General features: G+C 39.5%; 1 protein-coding gene across 5 annotated transcripts; it reads left to right on the top strand.

Moving 5' to 3' along the window:
* Positions 1 to 166: 166 nt before the first annotated feature.
* Positions 167 to 19,212, top strand: l3mbtl1 (L3MBTL histone methyl-lysine binding protein 1). 5 transcript variants are annotated; one of them, XM_087179707.1, is made up of 22 exons: positions 167 to 325; positions 1,551 to 1,738; positions 3,052 to 3,239; positions 4,730 to 4,859; positions 5,457 to 5,667; positions 5,893 to 6,031; positions 6,263 to 6,311; positions 6,908 to 7,017; positions 7,369 to 7,473; positions 7,626 to 7,761; positions 8,116 to 8,207; positions 8,632 to 8,783; positions 10,222 to 10,298; positions 10,628 to 10,713; positions 11,715 to 11,825; positions 12,099 to 12,240; positions 13,158 to 13,260; positions 13,448 to 13,636; positions 13,782 to 13,831; positions 14,093 to 14,250; positions 14,349 to 14,411; positions 18,957 to 19,212. In XM_087179707.1, the coding sequence occupies exons 1-22, from the start codon at positions 285 to 287 to the stop codon at positions 19,089 to 19,091; spliced, it is 2,655 nt and encodes an 884-aa protein (XP_087035833.1). In that variant the 5' UTR covers positions 167 to 284; the 3' UTR covers positions 19,092 to 19,212. The 5 variants fall into 5 exon arrangements, with proteins under 5 accessions (XP_087035833.1, XP_087035834.1, XP_087035835.1 ...); XM_087179708.1 differs by having other exon boundaries at positions 6,929 to 7,017; XM_087179709.1 differs by having other exon boundaries at positions 5,505 to 5,667.
* The last annotated feature ends 357 nt before the right edge of the window (positions 19,213 to 19,569 follow it).

Genomic DNA, 19,569 nt, shown 5'->3' on the forward strand with positions numbered 1-19,569 from the left:
ACCTATATCCTGCTAATTATATAATAAATGCTCTTTCATTAAGGGATGGTACTCTGGGGAAAAACGAGCGTGCTCTGTGGTTGGCAGATTTATGCAGAAGCCGATTGTTAATATTTGAAGTGAAAAGTGATGGAGCAGCTGTTCCTGAGCGGTCGTCAGTGTAATCGATAGTGCACTAGATTTATTTTTCACATATCGACCATTACAGAAAGTGGAGCGTTTGCACTGAAGTCCTCAGCGTTAGATTGTAGTCAGCGAGCGGTGACTGTACTGTGGGCCTGCGCATGCGCATTTGGAGCTCCGGAGCCGCAGGAGATCAGAGCTGGTAAGCCAAAATTCAGTTCCGAATTGATCTGCAACCACGAATTTATTTCACATTTCTAATTTTCTTCCAGGTGTAGCAGACACGTTGCATACATTAAACACATACGGTTTAAAGGGACAAGTGTCAGTATGTGTTTTTTTTCTTGAGGTAAAGCGTTTTGGCGTTATGGATAAAATCAACCACAAAGCTTTTCATCTTAAAAATATGTCATAATGGCACGCGTTCAATCAACCTAATCGAGTTTAATAGTTTTAAATAATAGGGGAAACTGCGCCGAGGTTACTGAAATATGTGACATGCCTAATGTTGTTTTGAGGTGGAGATGTTTCTGTTTCATTTGAGATGTTGGCGGAATGGGTGACAGGGTTCATTTTTCACTAAATGGGTTTTTCACTGGATTTGAGACGCTGCTTTTACACATTTTTGTTATTGGCTCAAGGATTTCAGATCCTCCGCCATTTTAACTGAAATGCTGTATTTTAATGTGTGTGCGTGGACTTGGAAGCTTGTGCGTAAATATTGGTGTGTCATTATTGGCTCTTTTAATTCCAGGTAATGGATGTCTGTTAAAAAGTCACACGGGGTCATGACTGTTGATGGAGGAAGGCAATTTAGTTTAAAATGCCACAAATTACTTATTTTATTTTCTACAAGTCGGGAGAAATCTCAAGGATAAATGTATCATTTTAGTCTTTTTTTATTTTATGATAATCCCTGTGTCTAGGAGCCATTTGGGTAAAAATGGGAGGAAGTAAACATAAATGGAAAAAAAGTGTATCAACAGAGGCTCTATGCTTATAAGAAATAATAAATGTATTTGTTCAGAAACATATAGCACCACAGTGGGCTTACAGTAGATCTCATAATATCTGTTATGCTCACTTTCTTATGGATGCCCCCTGTGCATTGTATTAATACCACAGTAATACCCTTATAATGATATAATTATATATGATGAAAATACAAAACCATTGAGATAAATCTAACCAATAACACAAAATCACAATCAAATTGCCTGCTTACTCTTGATCTAGACATAAAAACACGACAAAAAACTTTCATGGAAAAAAATTAAACCTTAGGAACAGCGATGACAGTTTTAGAGAGTACCTGCACCCCACTATGACAAAAACACATTTTATTAAAGCTGTAAACTTTTACCAAGTTCCTCTTTTGCCCCAGAGAGCATTTCTTTATATTGTTCCTCATACTCTTCATTTTCCAGCACTCCGGAGAAAGCGACAGGGACGCAGAGTGCCAAAGTGAACATGGAGGCTCCACCCAAAGAAGATCGCAGATCTATGGACCCAACCACCTCAACCCCCAGCGAGGCCGTCCTCATCTGTGGGAGTGATGGTGTGGCTAAGAAAGTCCGGCCCCAGCCCCACACCACCACAGCGCTTCTTCTACCAGGTGAGCACAGGTCTGAGTGCGGCAGTGTGGGCACTTGGGTTTAACAGACCATTCTATATCAATCTGCTGTCTATGTATGTATACCCCCTGCCAAAGTGCTGTTGAGCAACACACTGACCCTGATCTCCTTTCAGGGAGAAAACACAGAAGCTGTTGTGTCACATTCACAAAGCCTTTAACACTATTTAGATACACAAACAATTAAGTGGGTGGAAATGTAAATTCGTAGCCAAACTTTTTTCCTTAAAAAATCGCAACCACAGTGTTTCATCTCATTCACTGGGATTATTTCCTAAACCAAGAATCCTTATAATGACTCATTTAATGCAATCACATGACGTAACTCATAGAAACCCAGATGTGGGTTAATGAGAGGCCAATGGATAAACAAAGTAAAGATATTTTTGCACATGTGGCAGTAAAATTCTTTGTCATTTCAGCTGAAGAGATTATTGGATTAATCGATTAGTCAAGAGACAGAAAAATAACCAGCAAATATTTTGCTAATCAATCATTTCAGTCATTTCTCATGCAAAAATGCTCTATCTTCTCAGTTTCAAGCTTTAGGAACAGCTGCTTCTCTCTGCCTCGTAGGGGAGTATTAAACTGAATATCTTTGGGTTTGGGACTTTTGGACAGACAAATCAAGACGTCATTTTGTTTTGACATTCCATAAACTAAAGGATTTATTGATTGATTGAAAAAATAATAATCACATTAATCGATAATAAAAATTACTTTATATAAGACCACAGAGACCATGGTTAGAGCAGTCAGTTCTTTCATATTGCATAACGCAGTGTACATTAGTACTGAATACAGGATTTCCAATACACCTCATCCCGCCTGCATGGCACACAATGTAAAATTCAGTGTAGAGGGTGTTTCCTATCACCTGCCTGTCAGCTTGGTGTTTGTTGAATTAGTTTATAACTACCACGTGTCTCAGAATGCCTCCATTTACTAATGTGAAAGTGCAACATATATGTATCACTTTTTTTCAAATGTGATGCTTGCACAAGATTATTGTCTTGGGCAAACATGTCAACATGGTACAGCAAGGCCTGAGTTCATAAAAATGTAGATAGAGTTAATGACTAGAAGTAAATACTAGTTACTCATAATAAAAAATGAGGTATGTGCAATGGAAACTTAAATGATTAAATTGAAATTTTTGCATTGATACAGGTTATTTTATTATTATGAGATTTATTGATGATAATATCTGTTTTTTCTTTTTCTTTTTCATGAATTGTGCTTTTTCGGTGGGGCTCAGGGAAAAAGTTGATAAATCTGAATGCATTTCTCCTCAGCTCCTGCTCCCAGCCACCAGAAGGTGGATGTGACTCCAGCTGTTGCCGTGGGAGACCCAGGGAAAGGAGGCAGAGCAAATCAGACGGCCACACCCACCCTGACAGCACAGGTGGGTGGGGCTTGTAGCATTGTCCATGTCCTGGAGTGGAAGGAAGGGATGGCCATACTACCCAGCAGCAACCTCAAGGTAAATAATCTTTCTGGTGTTGTGAAAATTATCCAGTGTTTTATTCTGCTACATCGGCTGTAGGTGTATCAGCCTACATCTCCTCACAGCATCTAGTTTAGTGAAGTTTTTAAGCTATTTTTCATTTGCTTAAAGAGCTTTATAGATCGTGGCTCTCTTGGTAAAGTTTCATTAATCTTATTCACAGAGAAAGTAGATGAGCTCAAGTCACACTCAGGTTGGAAAGCTCAACACTGTGTCCATGGTGCGCATCAATAAAATGTAAGGAGACAGACAAATATTTATAATTTCAAAAATTCCCCAATTACAAAATTTACTGAAATGGGTTGAGCAATTTATTAGTGCATTAACAGGAAACTAATTCATGATAATTGATTAATAAAAAGTCATTTATTATCTAAAATTGCCAAATATGAAACTCAAATGAGACTTTCTTAGTTTTGATTTTTAGACTTTTGGTCAGAGAAATTCAACATCACTCATTCAAAAAATAAAAAATAAATTAAAGAATATCTATACATTTAAATAAAATCACAAAATTTATAATGCATTACAACTGTTAAACTGAGATCAAGACTCTGTATATATGTGTATGTACATTATAATTTGGGGTCATTAATGTCTTTGGCTCACTACAAGAATTTAGCCTTGGAGTTAAAACCATGCATTAAATACTAAGTGTCAATGTTGATTTGATAGGAATTTGAACTGGACACTGTGAAATTATTGTGTACCAGGTCCCATGTGCCCATAATTCAATGTTAGTTTTTGTCACCAATACCCAAGTTGATATACTGTTGTGCTCACACAGAACCTAACTGGTCATCACTTTACCCTTAATAAGAGACTAATGTTGCACATAATGATGTACTAACCAGGACAAGGGAAAAGGCCTGTTTTATGTCTTGGCTTTGAATGCAGGCAAGGACAATATTTTTCTTGTTTATCTCAACTGGCAACTGTGATATATAGGCAAAAATAGCAACAGCAACGTAAACAACTAGAGCTTTATTGCTGATTACACCATGCATTTAATACAGTCATTGTGGGTGATTGGATTCTAATCAGACAGCTTTTAACTTATAAAAAACACACCCAAGATTCCCTAAAGACAGGTTATAACCTCATCACCCACTCATTCCCATTTTTAGTTGCTCATACAACAACAAGCAAATTAATACTATAACTGGAGTAAATTTCTGCTGTCATTCCACTGGGTTAGTATGAAGGGGACCACAGTAACAAAGCCAAACAAGGGAGTCAGAATTATATCTCATTAAGCTCCTGACTCATCATGATCACATTTATTTCTATTTATTGAAACAGGAGATGTATCTGGAAACAACTGCACATTTTGTAAATGTCTGGTAGTGTTCTGAGGATAAAAGGGCTTGAATAGACTTGTAAAAGATCAGGATGCATTTTGACAGATGGATCCATTGATGTGTGTGCGTGTGTGGGTGTGGGTGGGTGTGTGGTGTGTGTTGTAGTTCTGTGTGAGTGACGTGGGAACGCTGAGCACACTGATCACCCCAGGGACCACCAGCAGCACCACTGAACCAGCAGCAGGGACTTCTGGGAGATCCGCTGACGTAGAAGGTGCTCCAGCAGACAAGCCAGGTAGACTCATGGTTACATAAGGTTGCGTTGCGTCAGTGACCAAACACAAAATACTACAGTTTAGTGAAACATTTTCTTCTTTTTGCACACAGCACTGAAAACATTTCAGAAGCAGTAGTTGGTGATTTCACCATCATCATGCCTGACACAAAAATAGAGATCTGGAAATAGTACTTTTTTGTTTTCAGATGAACCACATCTCCCATATCACAGCACACATTTGATCATTAAAGCTTTTGTGTTATTATTACATATAAACATATACATTACATATATTACAGCAATAAAAATCAGAGTATGTCTGCTCCTGTTGCAGATGTCATGCTAGTTAGTGACTGTTACTAAACATAGGAGCACAAGTATGCTCTTCAATGATCATTTGTGTTTGTGTCAAGTAGAAATTCGTAATAATTACATTAGCTACAGCAGAGCTTCTCTTTATGAAGCAAAAGCTGTAGGTTCATGTCATCAATAAGTTTTGGAAATAGTCAAAAAATATGAATAGACCAGAAGTACAATCACAGTGCAGTAATTTACAGCAGAAGACCAACAGCAGGATTTTTAATTTAGATTTAAACTTTAAATGTTTATCATCAGTTTTCACCTGGAGCCTTTTACCTGACATACCTGGTCCTTGTGTGTCAGACGTGTCGGTTCCTATCAGCTCTGTGAGAGGTGCCACTGTGGAGCCGGGCAGGCTGGTGACAGTCAAACCTGAAGTCCAGGTCGGACCAGGACAACATAACCATGATCCCAGAGCCCAGAGGCCCTACACAGAGGACCTACGCAGAGAGCACATCACTGACAGGTGTGTTCACAAAAGCTGCTTGTCATTTATGCTCATTTATGCATCTCTACATACACGTGTGCACAAGTACAAGCATTCATTTTAAAGTCTCAGTATATCAGTCACCTGTGTGTCTATCTATCTATCTATCTATCTATCTATCTATCTATCTATCTATCTATGACTGAGTGTTGAAGGTGGAATTAAACACAATCATGATAGAAGTTTGTCCTCTCTGCACCTCAGGAGGAGTGTCGGGGTGGAGAAGGTGCCAGCAGGCGGGAGGGTCTCTTCCCTCAACCCTGATCACCTGAAACCCATGAGGAAGAGGAAGAGGAAGGAGTACCTGAGTCCCTCTGAGGAAGACTCTGACATCGAGGGCACGGTGAGACAGCATTGTTGTTTCCACTTAACATCTGGAGATAACAAAGAGATAAGCAGATGTTCTTATATCTTATCAGTTTAGTCAGATGAGCATGATTATGGCATTTCATGACTTAAAATATTGTAAGTGACATGGTAGAAAAAGCAGACTGAGGTCAAAAATCTAAAATCTGCTCTGACTCAGTGACTGTATTGCCTTTTTGTTCTCTACGCTCATGTATATTTTTTTTAGGATGAAAAAATGGATGACTCTAAAGCAGACAGCAGACACATCAGAGGAGGTTGGACTAATCATTTATTATATGTGTCGTTTTGTTGGTCTCATTTCATCTTTCATTTTTTGTGTTGCTTCTTTGTTCATTTGTTTGCTGTGCCTATTTTTCCTCTTTTTTCCTTTCCTTTACGTATAGAGGGGGACACTTTAACAATATCAAGTGAAGTCATAACAATATATCCCTGATATATCATGACTTTAGAATTACCTCGAAGTTCAATCACTGTCTCTCTGACACTATTAAAAACTGTGGGTTTCATTTATTACAGGTCTGCTGCATTGAATTTTGTTGTGAGCCAGTTACCTGTACATCCATAGTAACTTTTACCTCGTCCTTTCCTGATCTTTGATTACTTTTCTACCCATTTCTCTGTATCTTTCCCACAGACTGAACCTTATTTTACTTTAAGATGAACATATGTATTTATTTATATATATAATATTACAGGAGCAGCAATCTCTCAACACATGTTGCTCAGGGAATCTGTTTCACTCTCTTCCTAATATCTTTTCTCTCATCTGCTCCTCCATTAAGTTTTCTTTAGTTCAAGTTTGTCTTCCATTAATATCTTGCTGTAATGCACATTGTATAAATGATTCAAGTAACTGGATTTTTTGCTGGAGCTGGAGACAGTAAGACAGAGCAGTGGACATGGGCTCAATATCTGGAGGAAACAAAAGCCGTTGCTGCTTCCAACAAGCTTTTCCAAGAGGTATGTTAGAATTTAATTTCCAGACTGTTGTGTCAGCCTGAGTGAGTGCTACATACACTAGCACTCTCTTTATACACGCTTTACTCTCCTTGTAGGACAGGAAGGGTTCTGTTGGCCTCAGTTTTAAAGAATAGTACAACATTGACAAGTGAGGAAATGAGAAATGTATATTAACCCTTGAGAAAATGCTGCATGCAGCCCTAGTAATTCTCTTATAATATTAATCTTATTTTTCAAACCCAGCCCGACCCTGAACCAATTTCCCCACAAGGATGAATTCTTTTCAGTTCATTTTATTTTAATCTCTGTGTCCTGTACTGAAACATTTGCTCTTTCATGCTGTGTGTCCAGTCTCAGAGGGTGCCAACAGTGAAGAACGGCTTTAAACAGGGGATGAAGCTGGAAGGCATCGACCCGCAGCATCCATCCATGTACTTCGTCCTCACTGTGGCTGAGGTGAGCCAGGCATACATTAACATGGTCAATGGATCTTAATGGCCAGGAGGATTTTTTAGGATTAAAAATCACCCTTTCCTCACAAGAGTACAGCCCAGTGTGTTCCTCTCCAGCCTGCTTTTTTCTCTCTAATGTATCATGTGATCGTCCAGGTCTGTGGTTACCGGCTGCGGCTCCATTTTGACGGCTACTCTGACTGCCATGACTTCTGGGTGAATGCCAACTCCCCTGACATCCACCCTGCAGGCTGGTGTGAAAGCACAGGACACAAACTGCACACTCCCAAAGGTCAGAGACAACACTGTGCACCACGAAAAACCAAAGAAAAGACAAAATTTAAATTGTGAAATACGTTCTGCTTAAGACTACTTTTTTTATTTCTTAGCTGGGAAATAGTCAATTTAAAAGGCTCTGCTCAGTTGTTGTATATATTAAAGGAACAAGATATTCTGTGTTAATTAATGCCTTTGTGAGGTGCTAGTAGGTGGGGTTTGTTACCTTAGGACAGAATCATGCTAGCAGTTTCACCCTGTTTTCAGTCTTTATGCCAAGATAAGCCTGGTATATTCACCATACAGATATGAGAGTGGCATCCCAAAATATGCATCTTGTTAATCATCTGTATCTGTGTCTGTCCTGCAGGCTGCAAAGAAGAGGAGTTTACCTGGACCAACTACCTGAGAATGACTAAAGCACAAGTGGCTCCCAAAGAACTGTTTGCCAGTCCTGGGAGGGTAACTGCTGCTATACAGTATAATATACGGTAGTTGTATTATCTACAAGCATGAATGGATGAGGTGAAAGATTTAAGGTTGGAAAAACTCAAATCCCATGATAAAAAAAGTTGATTTTAAACCATTTTATTTTCTTTCTGTCTCAGAAAGTATGTTTTACATTAAGTAGATGCTAATACAACCTTAAAGACCTGACTGATATTTGTTTTAATAATAATGTTTAATATGAAAACATCATAAAGCTATATGTTGGTGAAATCATAAACAAAAGCTTTGAACCAGTCAAACCACAAAATTCATGTTTGAGCAGTGCTCAGTTTGTAAATATTTTTTACTTTATCAGCTGTAGTCCACTAGTCTCTCTGTCTCTGTTTGCTTATGTGCTCCTGTCATGTCATTTCTAATATTTTCACCTTCTGTTTAGATTGATGTGAAGTGCGGTTTCGAGATAGGAATGAAGCTGGAGGCTGTTGACCGTATGAACCCCTCCCTCATCTGTGTAGCAACTGTCACAGACATGGTGGACGACCGCTTCCTGGTTCATTTTGACAACTGGGATGACACATATGACTACTGGTGAGTCTCAAAGAAGTTCTGGATGCGTGGGCTTTTGGAAATGATTGAATGAATATGATACACAGCAACGATGCAGAAACTGAGGTTTGTGATATTCTGAGAAGTTGCTAAATGTAGAGTGAGAATACTGAGAACAGAACCATGGATCTCTTCTAATATTTCCTGCCATCAAGAGAAAAGTCACAAGCATTAAAACAAAGAAAGTGACTGACACCCCTGACACATTATCACTATATAAAGTTGCTATAGCTAAAGCAGAAAATAGCCTACTTACACATTCAACAGACACAGAGAAACATTAACATTCATTTTGCCTCCGGCAACAGTCAGAACTGGAGCCATATTGTTTTCGGGTTGTCCGTCTGTATGTCCGTCCTATTCTCGTGGACACGATATCGCAGTAATGCCTTGACAAAAGTTCTTCAAATTTGGCACAAACATTCACTTTGACTCAAGGATGGTGGTCAAAGATCAAAGATAAAGGTCAGTGTGACCTCACAAAACACTTTTTAGCAATTACTCAAGACTTCACAGCAATTATGACAAAATTTCACACAAATGGTTCATATTTTATATGACTCTGGATAAACAAACCTGAAATCTAAGTAACCTGAAACTAGTCTGAGTGGTGGAGGCAGACAACCACGAGGAGGTAATTCTAGTTTTGAAGATGTGTTTGTGTTCACCTGATGAAACAATGGCCAACATTTAATCCCCTTTTAGTTCTGATATGGTCTCTTAACTCCTTATAAAAATATCTAGCTCCTTCACTGTTAAATGCTCCCCCGTCTTCACTAATTGCTAACTTTGTCTTACACAGTTCCTTTGATTATATATGGAGCACACTGGGGTGGATAAACCTGACATTTAAAGTGCATAATCTCTATGTTTATTTTCACCCAGTTCTGTAAAGCATAAACACACACCAGGATAATCACATCTACTCATTAGCAGCTCTCAGTCAACCACATCAAGACCTCTGATGTCCTCAGGTTGCTCTTACCTGTCAGCATGTGACATCCATGTAACTCCTTTTTAACAATTCTTATGTCTATAACAATATAACATTAGTTTCTGCCTAAATTCCTATCCCTTAAAATAAATGGCTCAACAATGAAATAAAAATTAGTTATGAATAAATAAATAGATAAATAAACACATGAGGAGCTTGTGTTATGCAGCAGTGTATTTTACCATATTGTCAAACAAATGACTGAATCCCACATATGACATACAGGTGGCTTATTTTATCTGTGTTCAGCTCTCTGTGGCAGGATGCAGGGGGAGTAAGAGTGCTGAGACTGGGTTTGTAAGGTCTTTCACATCACATGTAGCCATTTGACTATTGATTTACTATCTGTCATGTAATTTATGCCAATACCAACATTGCTGTAAACTCACCCTGGCTGTTGTTGTTGTTATATGTCAAAATTTGCAGGTGTGATGCCAGCAGTCCATACATTCATCCTATTGGTTGGTGCCAGGAGAGGAACCTGCCCCTAACACCACCCCAAGGTGACCAGTGTGTCCTCTGTTGATCATTAATTTAATCACGTTCATAGTCATACCAGGGGTGATCCGGTTATCCTTCCTGTCATTTTGTTCCTTTCATGTCTATAGAGTACACACCAAGTGTAGAGATGTGATTGTGGCAAGTGAATGCCTGAACTACACTGTACATGTAAAGGAATTTTTTCTGAATGGGTTTTATAGCTGATACTATAAATTGCAAACATTTGCACAAATTACAGATAAGGAGCATACTGCGCAACCTGTGAAGGACAATGTGGAGGAATATTTATGTTTGTATTCTCTGTGTGATGTGAATTTGTTTGCTGCACCAGATTACCCAGACCAGGGCCGGTTCTCCTGGTCTCACTACCTAGAGGAGACTGGTTCTAAGGCGGTGGCTGCTGATGCCTTTAAAGTGGTGAGAACAAAGAAAAAATGTGTTTAATTCACAGCATGAATCCAGTTGAACTGCAGTATGGTTCTGTGGTATGGGCTGGCAGCAACAGTGTGGGAGTCTGAGTAATTTGAAATAATGAGATACATGGTTTGTCACAACAAATAACAGTTACTTACACAATATCATGAAAATCACAACTGTAGCCGAAGGTACTGTACATTAGACACAGTTTAGGTGTGACTTTTTCATAGCGGATGCTAATGCACGTGAATTGATTACAAAACAACTTTGAAGTGGTAATAAAACACCTTAAGATTCTGACCATGAACAGCAACATCCCTGGTTTGAGTGTTGCAGCCCTCTCCCCATTTCCTGTCATCTCTCTACTTTAACAAGGAAGAGCTGGAGCTGAGATTGATGCTAACCTTTCTTTTGCTTGTTTCTCTGATAACTTATGAACCAGACGTTCAGCAGGCTTTTTTCCATCAGCTGAATTATCAACAGAGGTGTCCTCCTCTCCATAACAAACAGACCAGGGGATTAAAACCAGTAGAAATACCCAGAAAACAGTTTCACTCAAAATCAGAGATTCACTGACGCTCTTCAGTGAAGACAGGACAGACGTCTCCAGCGGCTGGGAGCTGAGCTGAGCTTACTCAGCTTGTTTCTCTGATAACTTCAGATCCAGTCGTCTGATGACTAAAATCATCTGGTTCAAATATAGAGTTGAAAAACACCAAGGTATAAAAAAGTAGATGTAAGTCAATGTTGAGCTTCTGGCAGGAAACCACTACACTGACACATGATCATAGAGGATATGATGTCATTGACAGGAGGCCACATGACACAGTGCATTACCATATGCTCATACTCATTATTAGACTTTAGATTACATTTTAATGTGGAAAAGTTACAGATTATAACTTTAAATATTATCAATTAAGAATGTTGCAGGTTAAACCAATGCTTTATTGAAAGAATGACTGAAGGTGTGTTCCTCTCATTCTCTGCTCTGTCTGCAGCGTGTGGCCCACAGCTTCCAAACTCAGATGAAACTGGAGGCCGTGGACAAGAGAAGTCCCGGCCTGATCAGGGTGGCCACAGTGGAGGAGGTCGAGACTCACCGCATTAAGGTAATACTCAGTGATTGTGTGTGTGTGTGTGTGTGTGTGTGTGTGTCCTGGACATTTAAGTACTAATGTCTGACGTTTTGAATTTTATTATCTTGTATGTGTGTGATAGTGTGTAAAATGTTTTTACAGCTCCTCGAGTGTGCTTAAATGTGCTAATATTATAATCTACATCTTTGTAAACCAACCATGTAACCATTCTACAGATGGGCTGTGTGGGTGCATGTGCAGTATTTCTATGTGTTACAGCTCTGTCCATCTCTGTTGCTCCTTCAGGTCCATTATGATGGCTGGAGTCATGTCTATGATGAATGGATGGACTCAGATCACCCAGACATACATCCAGCAGGCTGGTGTGAAGCGACCAGTCACCCACTGAAAGTTCCCCCACGGGACCCCAAAACACAACAGCCACACGGTAGCAACTACAAAACTGCACTCTGTTTGTACTTCATTGAAAGCTGGAAGTCACTTTTCTGCAAAACACAAATCAAAATTATTCTTGATAGCATGAAAAATTGTAACAAAAATATTTTGTGCTCTATTGATTGAAATGCTAAATGAAATGACTTTTGTAAAACCTATTTTATATACTTTTCTGTATTTATGCAACTTTCATTGTTTGCAGTTGAATTTTGTTAATACACCAATATATTTCTTACTATCCTGCCATAAATGATAAATTCCACCATTTACTCTATTGCTATTGACTTTTTTATTGTTTCACCGATGTTGTTATTTGTAATCCTTCCTGATCTATCCTTTGATCGATGTACCGATGGATTAATTTATTAATTTTATTACAATGATTATTCATTCCTATTTTTATTCCTCTGTGTCAGCAACAGTCAGAGCTGGAGCCATATTGTTCTCAAGTTGTCCGTCCATATGTCCCATTCTCGTGGACACGATATCTCAGTAACGCCGTGATGGAATTTCTTCAAATTTGGCACAAACTTTCACTTGGACTCAAGGACGAACTGATTAGACTTTAGATTTAGAGAAAGCACAAATGTAAATAATAAAAATCAATCATGGCTGAATTCCATGTAGCACAATCCACATATTGTGTCATGGCTGGATGTAACACTTGAACTGAACAGCCATCATTAAAGTTATTATTAACAACTGTGCTGTTCCTCAAGTCAAAATATCTGCTGTCAAAAAGATCTGCATAACTTCTTACAGGCATTATCTGATACAGTGCAGTGCTTGAAGAGGGTTTGTGACCATGTTGCTGTGTGTGTGTGTGTGTGTGTGTGTGTGTGTGTGTGTGTGTGTGTGTGTGTGTGTGTGTGTGTGTGTATTCATCTGTCTGTATTTGTATGTACATAGGAGTGAGGGAGCCTCCTGCTATGGGCCAGTCCACCTACCCCTCCTCTGTTCCTTGCAAACCCATCAGCCACCCCAGAACCAACAAGTACAGCTTCCACAACAGGTCAGCACTCAACTCAGTTCTATTGTCAGGTCATTTGATTGATCATTGATTTAAATGATACACATCATTACCCGATACCAATTTTGGGCCATAAAAAACCTGAAAAACATTTCTGAAATTATATGTGATTGTAGATCTTAAAATGCACTAAGGCCAATTAGACTGTGGGCATCTGTCTTTGAAACAGGAAGTGTCCAACTCCTGGTTGTGATGGTTCAGGCCACGTGACCGGTCGTTTCACTGCCCATCACTGCATATCCGGCTGCCCACTGGCTGAGCGTAACCAGGGCAGGCTGAAGGCTGACCTGTCAGACTCAGAGTGTAAGAGGAACCTCTTTTTTGGCCAGAGGACCAAGAAGAACCATTACCGTGGCAGGTAAGGGTGTGTATGTAAGTGTGTGTGTGTGTGTGTGTGTGTGTGTGTGTGTGTGTGTGTGTGTGTGCGTGTGTGCGTGTGTGTGTGTCTTTGTATGTGTCCAGGTTTTAATTAGTTTCACACTAATCTTTTCCTCTGGTTTCAGGATTGGTCGTCCTCCCAAATACAGGAAGAACCAGCAGAGAGACTACCAGAGTAAGTTTTCTAAATGCACTGTGCATATCCTACAGTTGTAGATTTTTTTGGTACATAATAGTCAAATTGGAAAATTCTGCAGATGTTTTGACTTGTCATAGTAGGAAAAGCAGAGGTGGAACTAATACTGATACTGTTTCATTTAAGCCAGGATTTCTTACACCTGTGCTTTCCCTGCTATGATGTATCAAAATGTCTGTTGTGAAAAAAACATGTTTTTGTGTGTCAACCAATCATATTTTCGTGTGTGTTTGCCCTGAGACATGTCCTCAGAGGGCGTGTATCCGTCACTGTTCATGTCGGCTCTGAGCAGTCAGGCGGACAGGACTCTGTCTCTGTGCTGGGAGCAGCACTGTAAGCTGCTGCCCGGCGTTCAAGGCATACACGCCAGCCAGGTGGCAGCATGGAGTGTTGAAGAGGTCAGCAAATATTATCCCTTACCTTCATATTTATTTATTTTCTTTCTATAATGTTTGGGGTTGTTTTGATAGTTCAAGTTCTGAATTCTGCACTGCAGGTCTTCAGGTTTGTCCAGAATCTAATTGGTTGTGAAGAACAGGCTCGTCTCTTCAAAGAAGAGGTGAGATCACTAAATGTGTCCCAATTAATATAAGGTTTATTCACACAAAGTTCACATGACATGTTGCACTGTAGCACAGAGTGTAGTGAAAACATTTTACAGTTCTAAACAACAGTCAGTTAGTGTGTTTTCACACCTAAAGTTTGTTTGCTCAGGTCCAATTCAGTTGATTGTTTATAATCTTGATTTCACACAGAGAAAAATTCAATTGAGCCAAAATGCATCATTACAAACCATGTGAGAATGTTTATTCCTCTGATTGGTCCAATAGTCTGGAGCAGGAAAGTAAACACGGGAAGAAGGTTACAAGAATTGTTGAGTTCAAACTTGTGAGTTCACCTGCTAGTGAGGTCCAATCCAGTTCAGAACTCTTTCACACCAAAAATGAACTGCTCCAGAGTTTGTCTGGGACCGGACGGAGACCACCTCCTCGGCACGATTGTTTTGGTCCACACCCGGGTGCAATTACTGTTTTGACACCTGCTCAAATTAATCGAACTGAGGGGGAAAACAAACTGGGGTTCAGTTAAACCGGACTAAAAATCACATGGGCGAAAACACCCTTAGGTGTCATTCAATCAGTGTTGCTGAACATCTACTTGTCATCATGGTTCTTCTTTGCTGATGATGCTCTGCTGTCATGGCACATGTGATCATGATTATTGACACATTTACCATGTAAGTGCATCACATCTGGCCAAATAGAGAGAGCAAAAACAAACTGGATACAGATCTATGAGTTGTGTTAGTGTATATCAGGTGAATGTAAGTCCAAAATTCTGTCATTTAGCTCTGTTTTGTTCTCCAGCTATTTCTAAGGGAAATCTCAGTCTCACTTGCTAAATGCTCCACTATGTTCACCAGCTACTTGCAAACTGTTTCTGTCTGCTGTTTGGTGCTGGGCAGTTAGTGTACAGTGGGTACAGCTGGGAACAGCTGCCTGCTGAAACCAAAACCAATGCTAATGAGAGTGATAACAATGAACCAAAACAGTTAAGCTGTGGGTTGTAAGACAAAAACAATGAGCCGAAAAAAGTTAAAAAAAAAAGCTGTAGATATGAGCGGAACTGCAGGTGATTTCTTCATCTTCTTCTTTAAACTTCCTCTTCCTCCTTTTGAACCATATGCTCGATTTTCTTTTTTTTATGATTGAACCTCTTTATTGCTTTTTTCAGTTTACAGACATACATTAAAGACAAAAAGAAATCCACGCATATAGAATATAAGGTAACAAAATACTGAAATTAAAAAAATAAATAAATAAATAAACAAAATAAAATAAGAACACAACATGCACATACTTCAGTGTGTGATGCAGGCTATTACGCCTCCATATTGCACTTCATTTCAGTCCATTGAGCATAGACACTTATATGATTCGAAAAGAGTAGAGATGGCATACCTGAACATACTGGCAATTACCTCTACTTATGGCACTCAAATACGAGCCCCATACCTTCCTAAATACATCAAGACTGTTATTAGCCCTGTGATAAGCTGCTTATAGGAAGCCATCTTAGCCAGTTTGTCCCTCCATTCATTAAAACTGATATGCTCTTTTGATTTCCAATGCCTTAAATCTATTCTGCTCCCTGTTATCATGGCCAGTTTCACCCAGCAACACTACTTTGATGAGAAATTAACTTCCACAGGCAAAATACCGAATATGCATAATGCTGGATTCACACTGAGATTTACCTCTGTTATTAATGCAGTTGACTATTTCTAACAATTATTATGTTTATTATGTTATGCACCATTTCACATTCATATAGCATATGAAACAGTGTGTCCCTGCCTTTGTTGTATCTCCAACATGTATCATCATTCCTAAGCCACATAACATTTTTGATGGGGTCCAATAATTCCTATTCAGTATTCTAAAAAAGATTAGGCGTGTCTGCATGTCCTGGGCTATGGAAAACCACGATTTTACCACCTTGCTCTAAGCCTCACTGTGAATGGATATTCCAAGATCTTTTTCCCAAGTGTTCTTGACACCATTGTTGTTTGGGAATTGGTGTTTTCTAAGCAGACTATAAAACCTAGATGTCCCCCTCAAAGTTTCCAATTTAAACGTCAAAACACCTGGATTTAAACAACAGGAGTAAGTCTTTTCTTTCTATCTACAGTCATAATATAACTACTCAATTAAATAAACTTCCAAAAATCTTTCCTGGGTATATGGTATTTGGCAAATGATTCTCGTCAAACAGATCAGCATTATTCCCGCTCTTACCCAAATTTCTCAGAAAATAGATTTTTATCAATTTTCAATGACTTATTGTACCATATTTATGATCCTTTAGTATCATAGGGATTGATGTTACATACCAGACTGGCCTTTCTCCAGCTATCTCTAGCAAATGCCAGAACACGGTTCCTATATGGTATATCCCCTCCTGCCTGAGTAAGAAAAGCCTGTATTGAGAAGGGTTCCAACAGTCTTTTCTCTTTAGAGTAAACATCAGTGGAGAGAGGGGGCAACCCTGTCTGGCCCTGTGTAAAAGTTTAAAGGGGGCAGAAATATTCCCGTTTGTGATGACAGATGCCCTGGGGCATTCATAAAGCAGCTTTACCCATTTAATATATGACCAACCCATCCCAAGCTGTTCAAGTATTGCAAACAATACTCCCACGAAACTCTGTCGAATGCCTTTTCTACATCCAGAGAGAAAGCCACCACGATTCAGCACTGTTCCTCGCTTGCCATGCAAGATGCAAGTGCCTACGTAAATGATCTGCTAATGTTCAGCCCTTAATGAAGCTAACCTGATCTGGATGAATCAGTGTGGGCAGGTACCCCTCAAATCTTGTTGCTAGAATCTTAGCTAAAATTTTTGCATCCACATTAACTGGACACTGGTCTGTAGCTGTCACACAGCAGCTGGTCTTTACCTTTCTTATGAATCAATGTTATTATTGCATCCCGCATACTCTTAGGTAAGTTTCCCCTGTAGAACGCATCCTGAAAAACAGTGAGAAGCTTCAGGGCCAACAAATCTTAAAACGCCTCATAGAAATCTTTTAGAAATCCACCCCCCACCCCCCCCAGTTTGGGCGTGTCATTGTTTCACCCTCTGAGCCATAGCCTTCCTGCCCCTTCTCCTTGCTCATAATATTTTTGCCTGCATCTGAACAATGAAAACTCTGCTCTTTTCTGATGGTGTTTAACTCAACCTTTGCCCTGCTTAATCTGGTGAATGCATTCAGATCCTCACTATCTGCAAATTTATTCTCATGGTCCTTTATTTTAATTTCCAATTTAGAAAGTCACTGAGATGCCTGCTTTTTTAGTAAGTAAGAGGAATGCTGTATTAATCTATCCCTCAGATATGCCTTAAATGCATCCCAGGCCACTTCTGGATTATTTACTGTTCATTAATTTCATAGTATTCTAATATTTGTTGTCTAATAAAAACATATGATGGTTCATTTTGTAGCTGTGATATATTAAATGACCAGCAAGTATCACATCTTCTCCCCATTATGTCTATGTCCAGAGCTACCCATCGTCCCTCTGAGTCTGTTTTCAGCTCATACACCTTGGTGACTACATTTTTGCATATCAAAATGATAACCCCACATTTGCTGGAGGAGAATGTACTGTAAAAAAAAATCTGTCCCATCTGTCAACCCAATCCCTTTTTCATATGCTCAATTTTCAAAAATGAGGTATCATTGGATTCCATGGATCAAGCCTAGTTAAACGCTGCTTCCCAGACAAACTTTGTCCATTCTCCACTAATGATCTTCAAGACAAGTTTCACAAAAGTTATCACAAGGATTTTTGATTTTCAAAAGCGTTCGTCCGTCATAAAAACTGCAGCAAAGCCACCAAACAGGAAGTGAGGTCATATGTCAGCAACAGCTTCTATGTATGTAGACCAAACTTGATACATGGTTTTGGAAGCCCACTTTGAGAAAGGCCAAAATCACCGGCATCAATTGCCCTCTAAGGGGCACTGCAGTTTGTAAAAATACATTATGGCAACTATGCATTGACGTGTTTGCCTTAAAAATACAATTCTTGTTCAAAGTCTCCTCCAAAGTTTCCTCCAAAGTCTTTACCAAAGAACTCTAAGACTCACAAAAATGATGACAGGGATTTTTAATTTTTGAAAGAATTCAAACATTACTATTTCAGTTGAAATAACAAGAAATTAAGTCATATCTCAGCCAATCTTTAATCAACCATGTTGCTATGACAACTCTGGCTTGCGGGACTCCCTGGCCACCACATTGCTACTTGCAGCTACATTTCTCTCTGGATTTGTCACTACGAGGGACGCCTTTTCAATACAAATAGTCATGTGATCCATTAATATAATAACATTGATTTAACACTAGAAGCTATGGTGTCAGATACACCTGCGATCTCAAAGACAACGGACCATGATCATCTTCACCAGACTGACTCAGGACTCTTTCAATGCTACTTTGTTGTATAAATATAATAATAATAATAAATACATTTCTGTTATTTTGTCCACCCCTTCGTGAGAATGACCAGTCACATCACCACTGTTGTCTATGTCTCCTCAGATGATTGATGGGGAGGCCTTCCTGCTGCTCACTCAGACCGACATTGTGAAGATCATGAGCATCAAACTTGGCCCCGCCCTCAAAATCTCTAACGCCATTCTCATGTTCAAGAGCACAGACGAGGGACTCAAGTGATCTTGCCCTCTTTCACAGGGGTCATCAAGCCGCCAATCATCATGTGCCAAATTCATTCTCTTGCAGGGAAAAGGCCCTGACCCCCTTTTCATGTGTTTGGTGTCCTGTACCCATCAGAGAGAGGGAGGGGTGGGGGGTGGGTTGGGGGTGATGTCCAGTCAGGGTAAAGGGGGAAAAAAGGAGAGGTTAGAAGAAGAAGGGAAATTAGGAGAAACAGATATTTGTAGGGAGTAATGGAGGAATGTCATGAAGATGATGGACAAACTGGAAGGTGGATATGCGCAGCCTGAAGCACGTGAGGAGGAACATCAGGAGTTTTCCAGCTGATGCATTTGGTTCAGTATTGGGATTTGATTATTACCAAACCACTGAACATCGTCATTGTTTTGACTACACAACTGTTGTGTTACCGGCTTCTGTAGATGCGGTATCCTGCTGCCACTCACACCCGCACTGGAGATACTCGGAAACCAATACT

The sequence above is a fragment of the Seriola lalandi genome, unplaced genomic scaffold (assembly GCF_002814215.2).
Source record: "Seriola lalandi dorsalis isolate HSWRI2012SDOR001 ecotype SW California unplaced genomic scaffold, Sedor1 jcf7180002054861, whole genome shotgun sequence".
NCBI classification, from domain to species: Eukaryota; Metazoa; Chordata; class Actinopteri; order Carangiformes; family Carangidae; genus Seriola; species Seriola lalandi.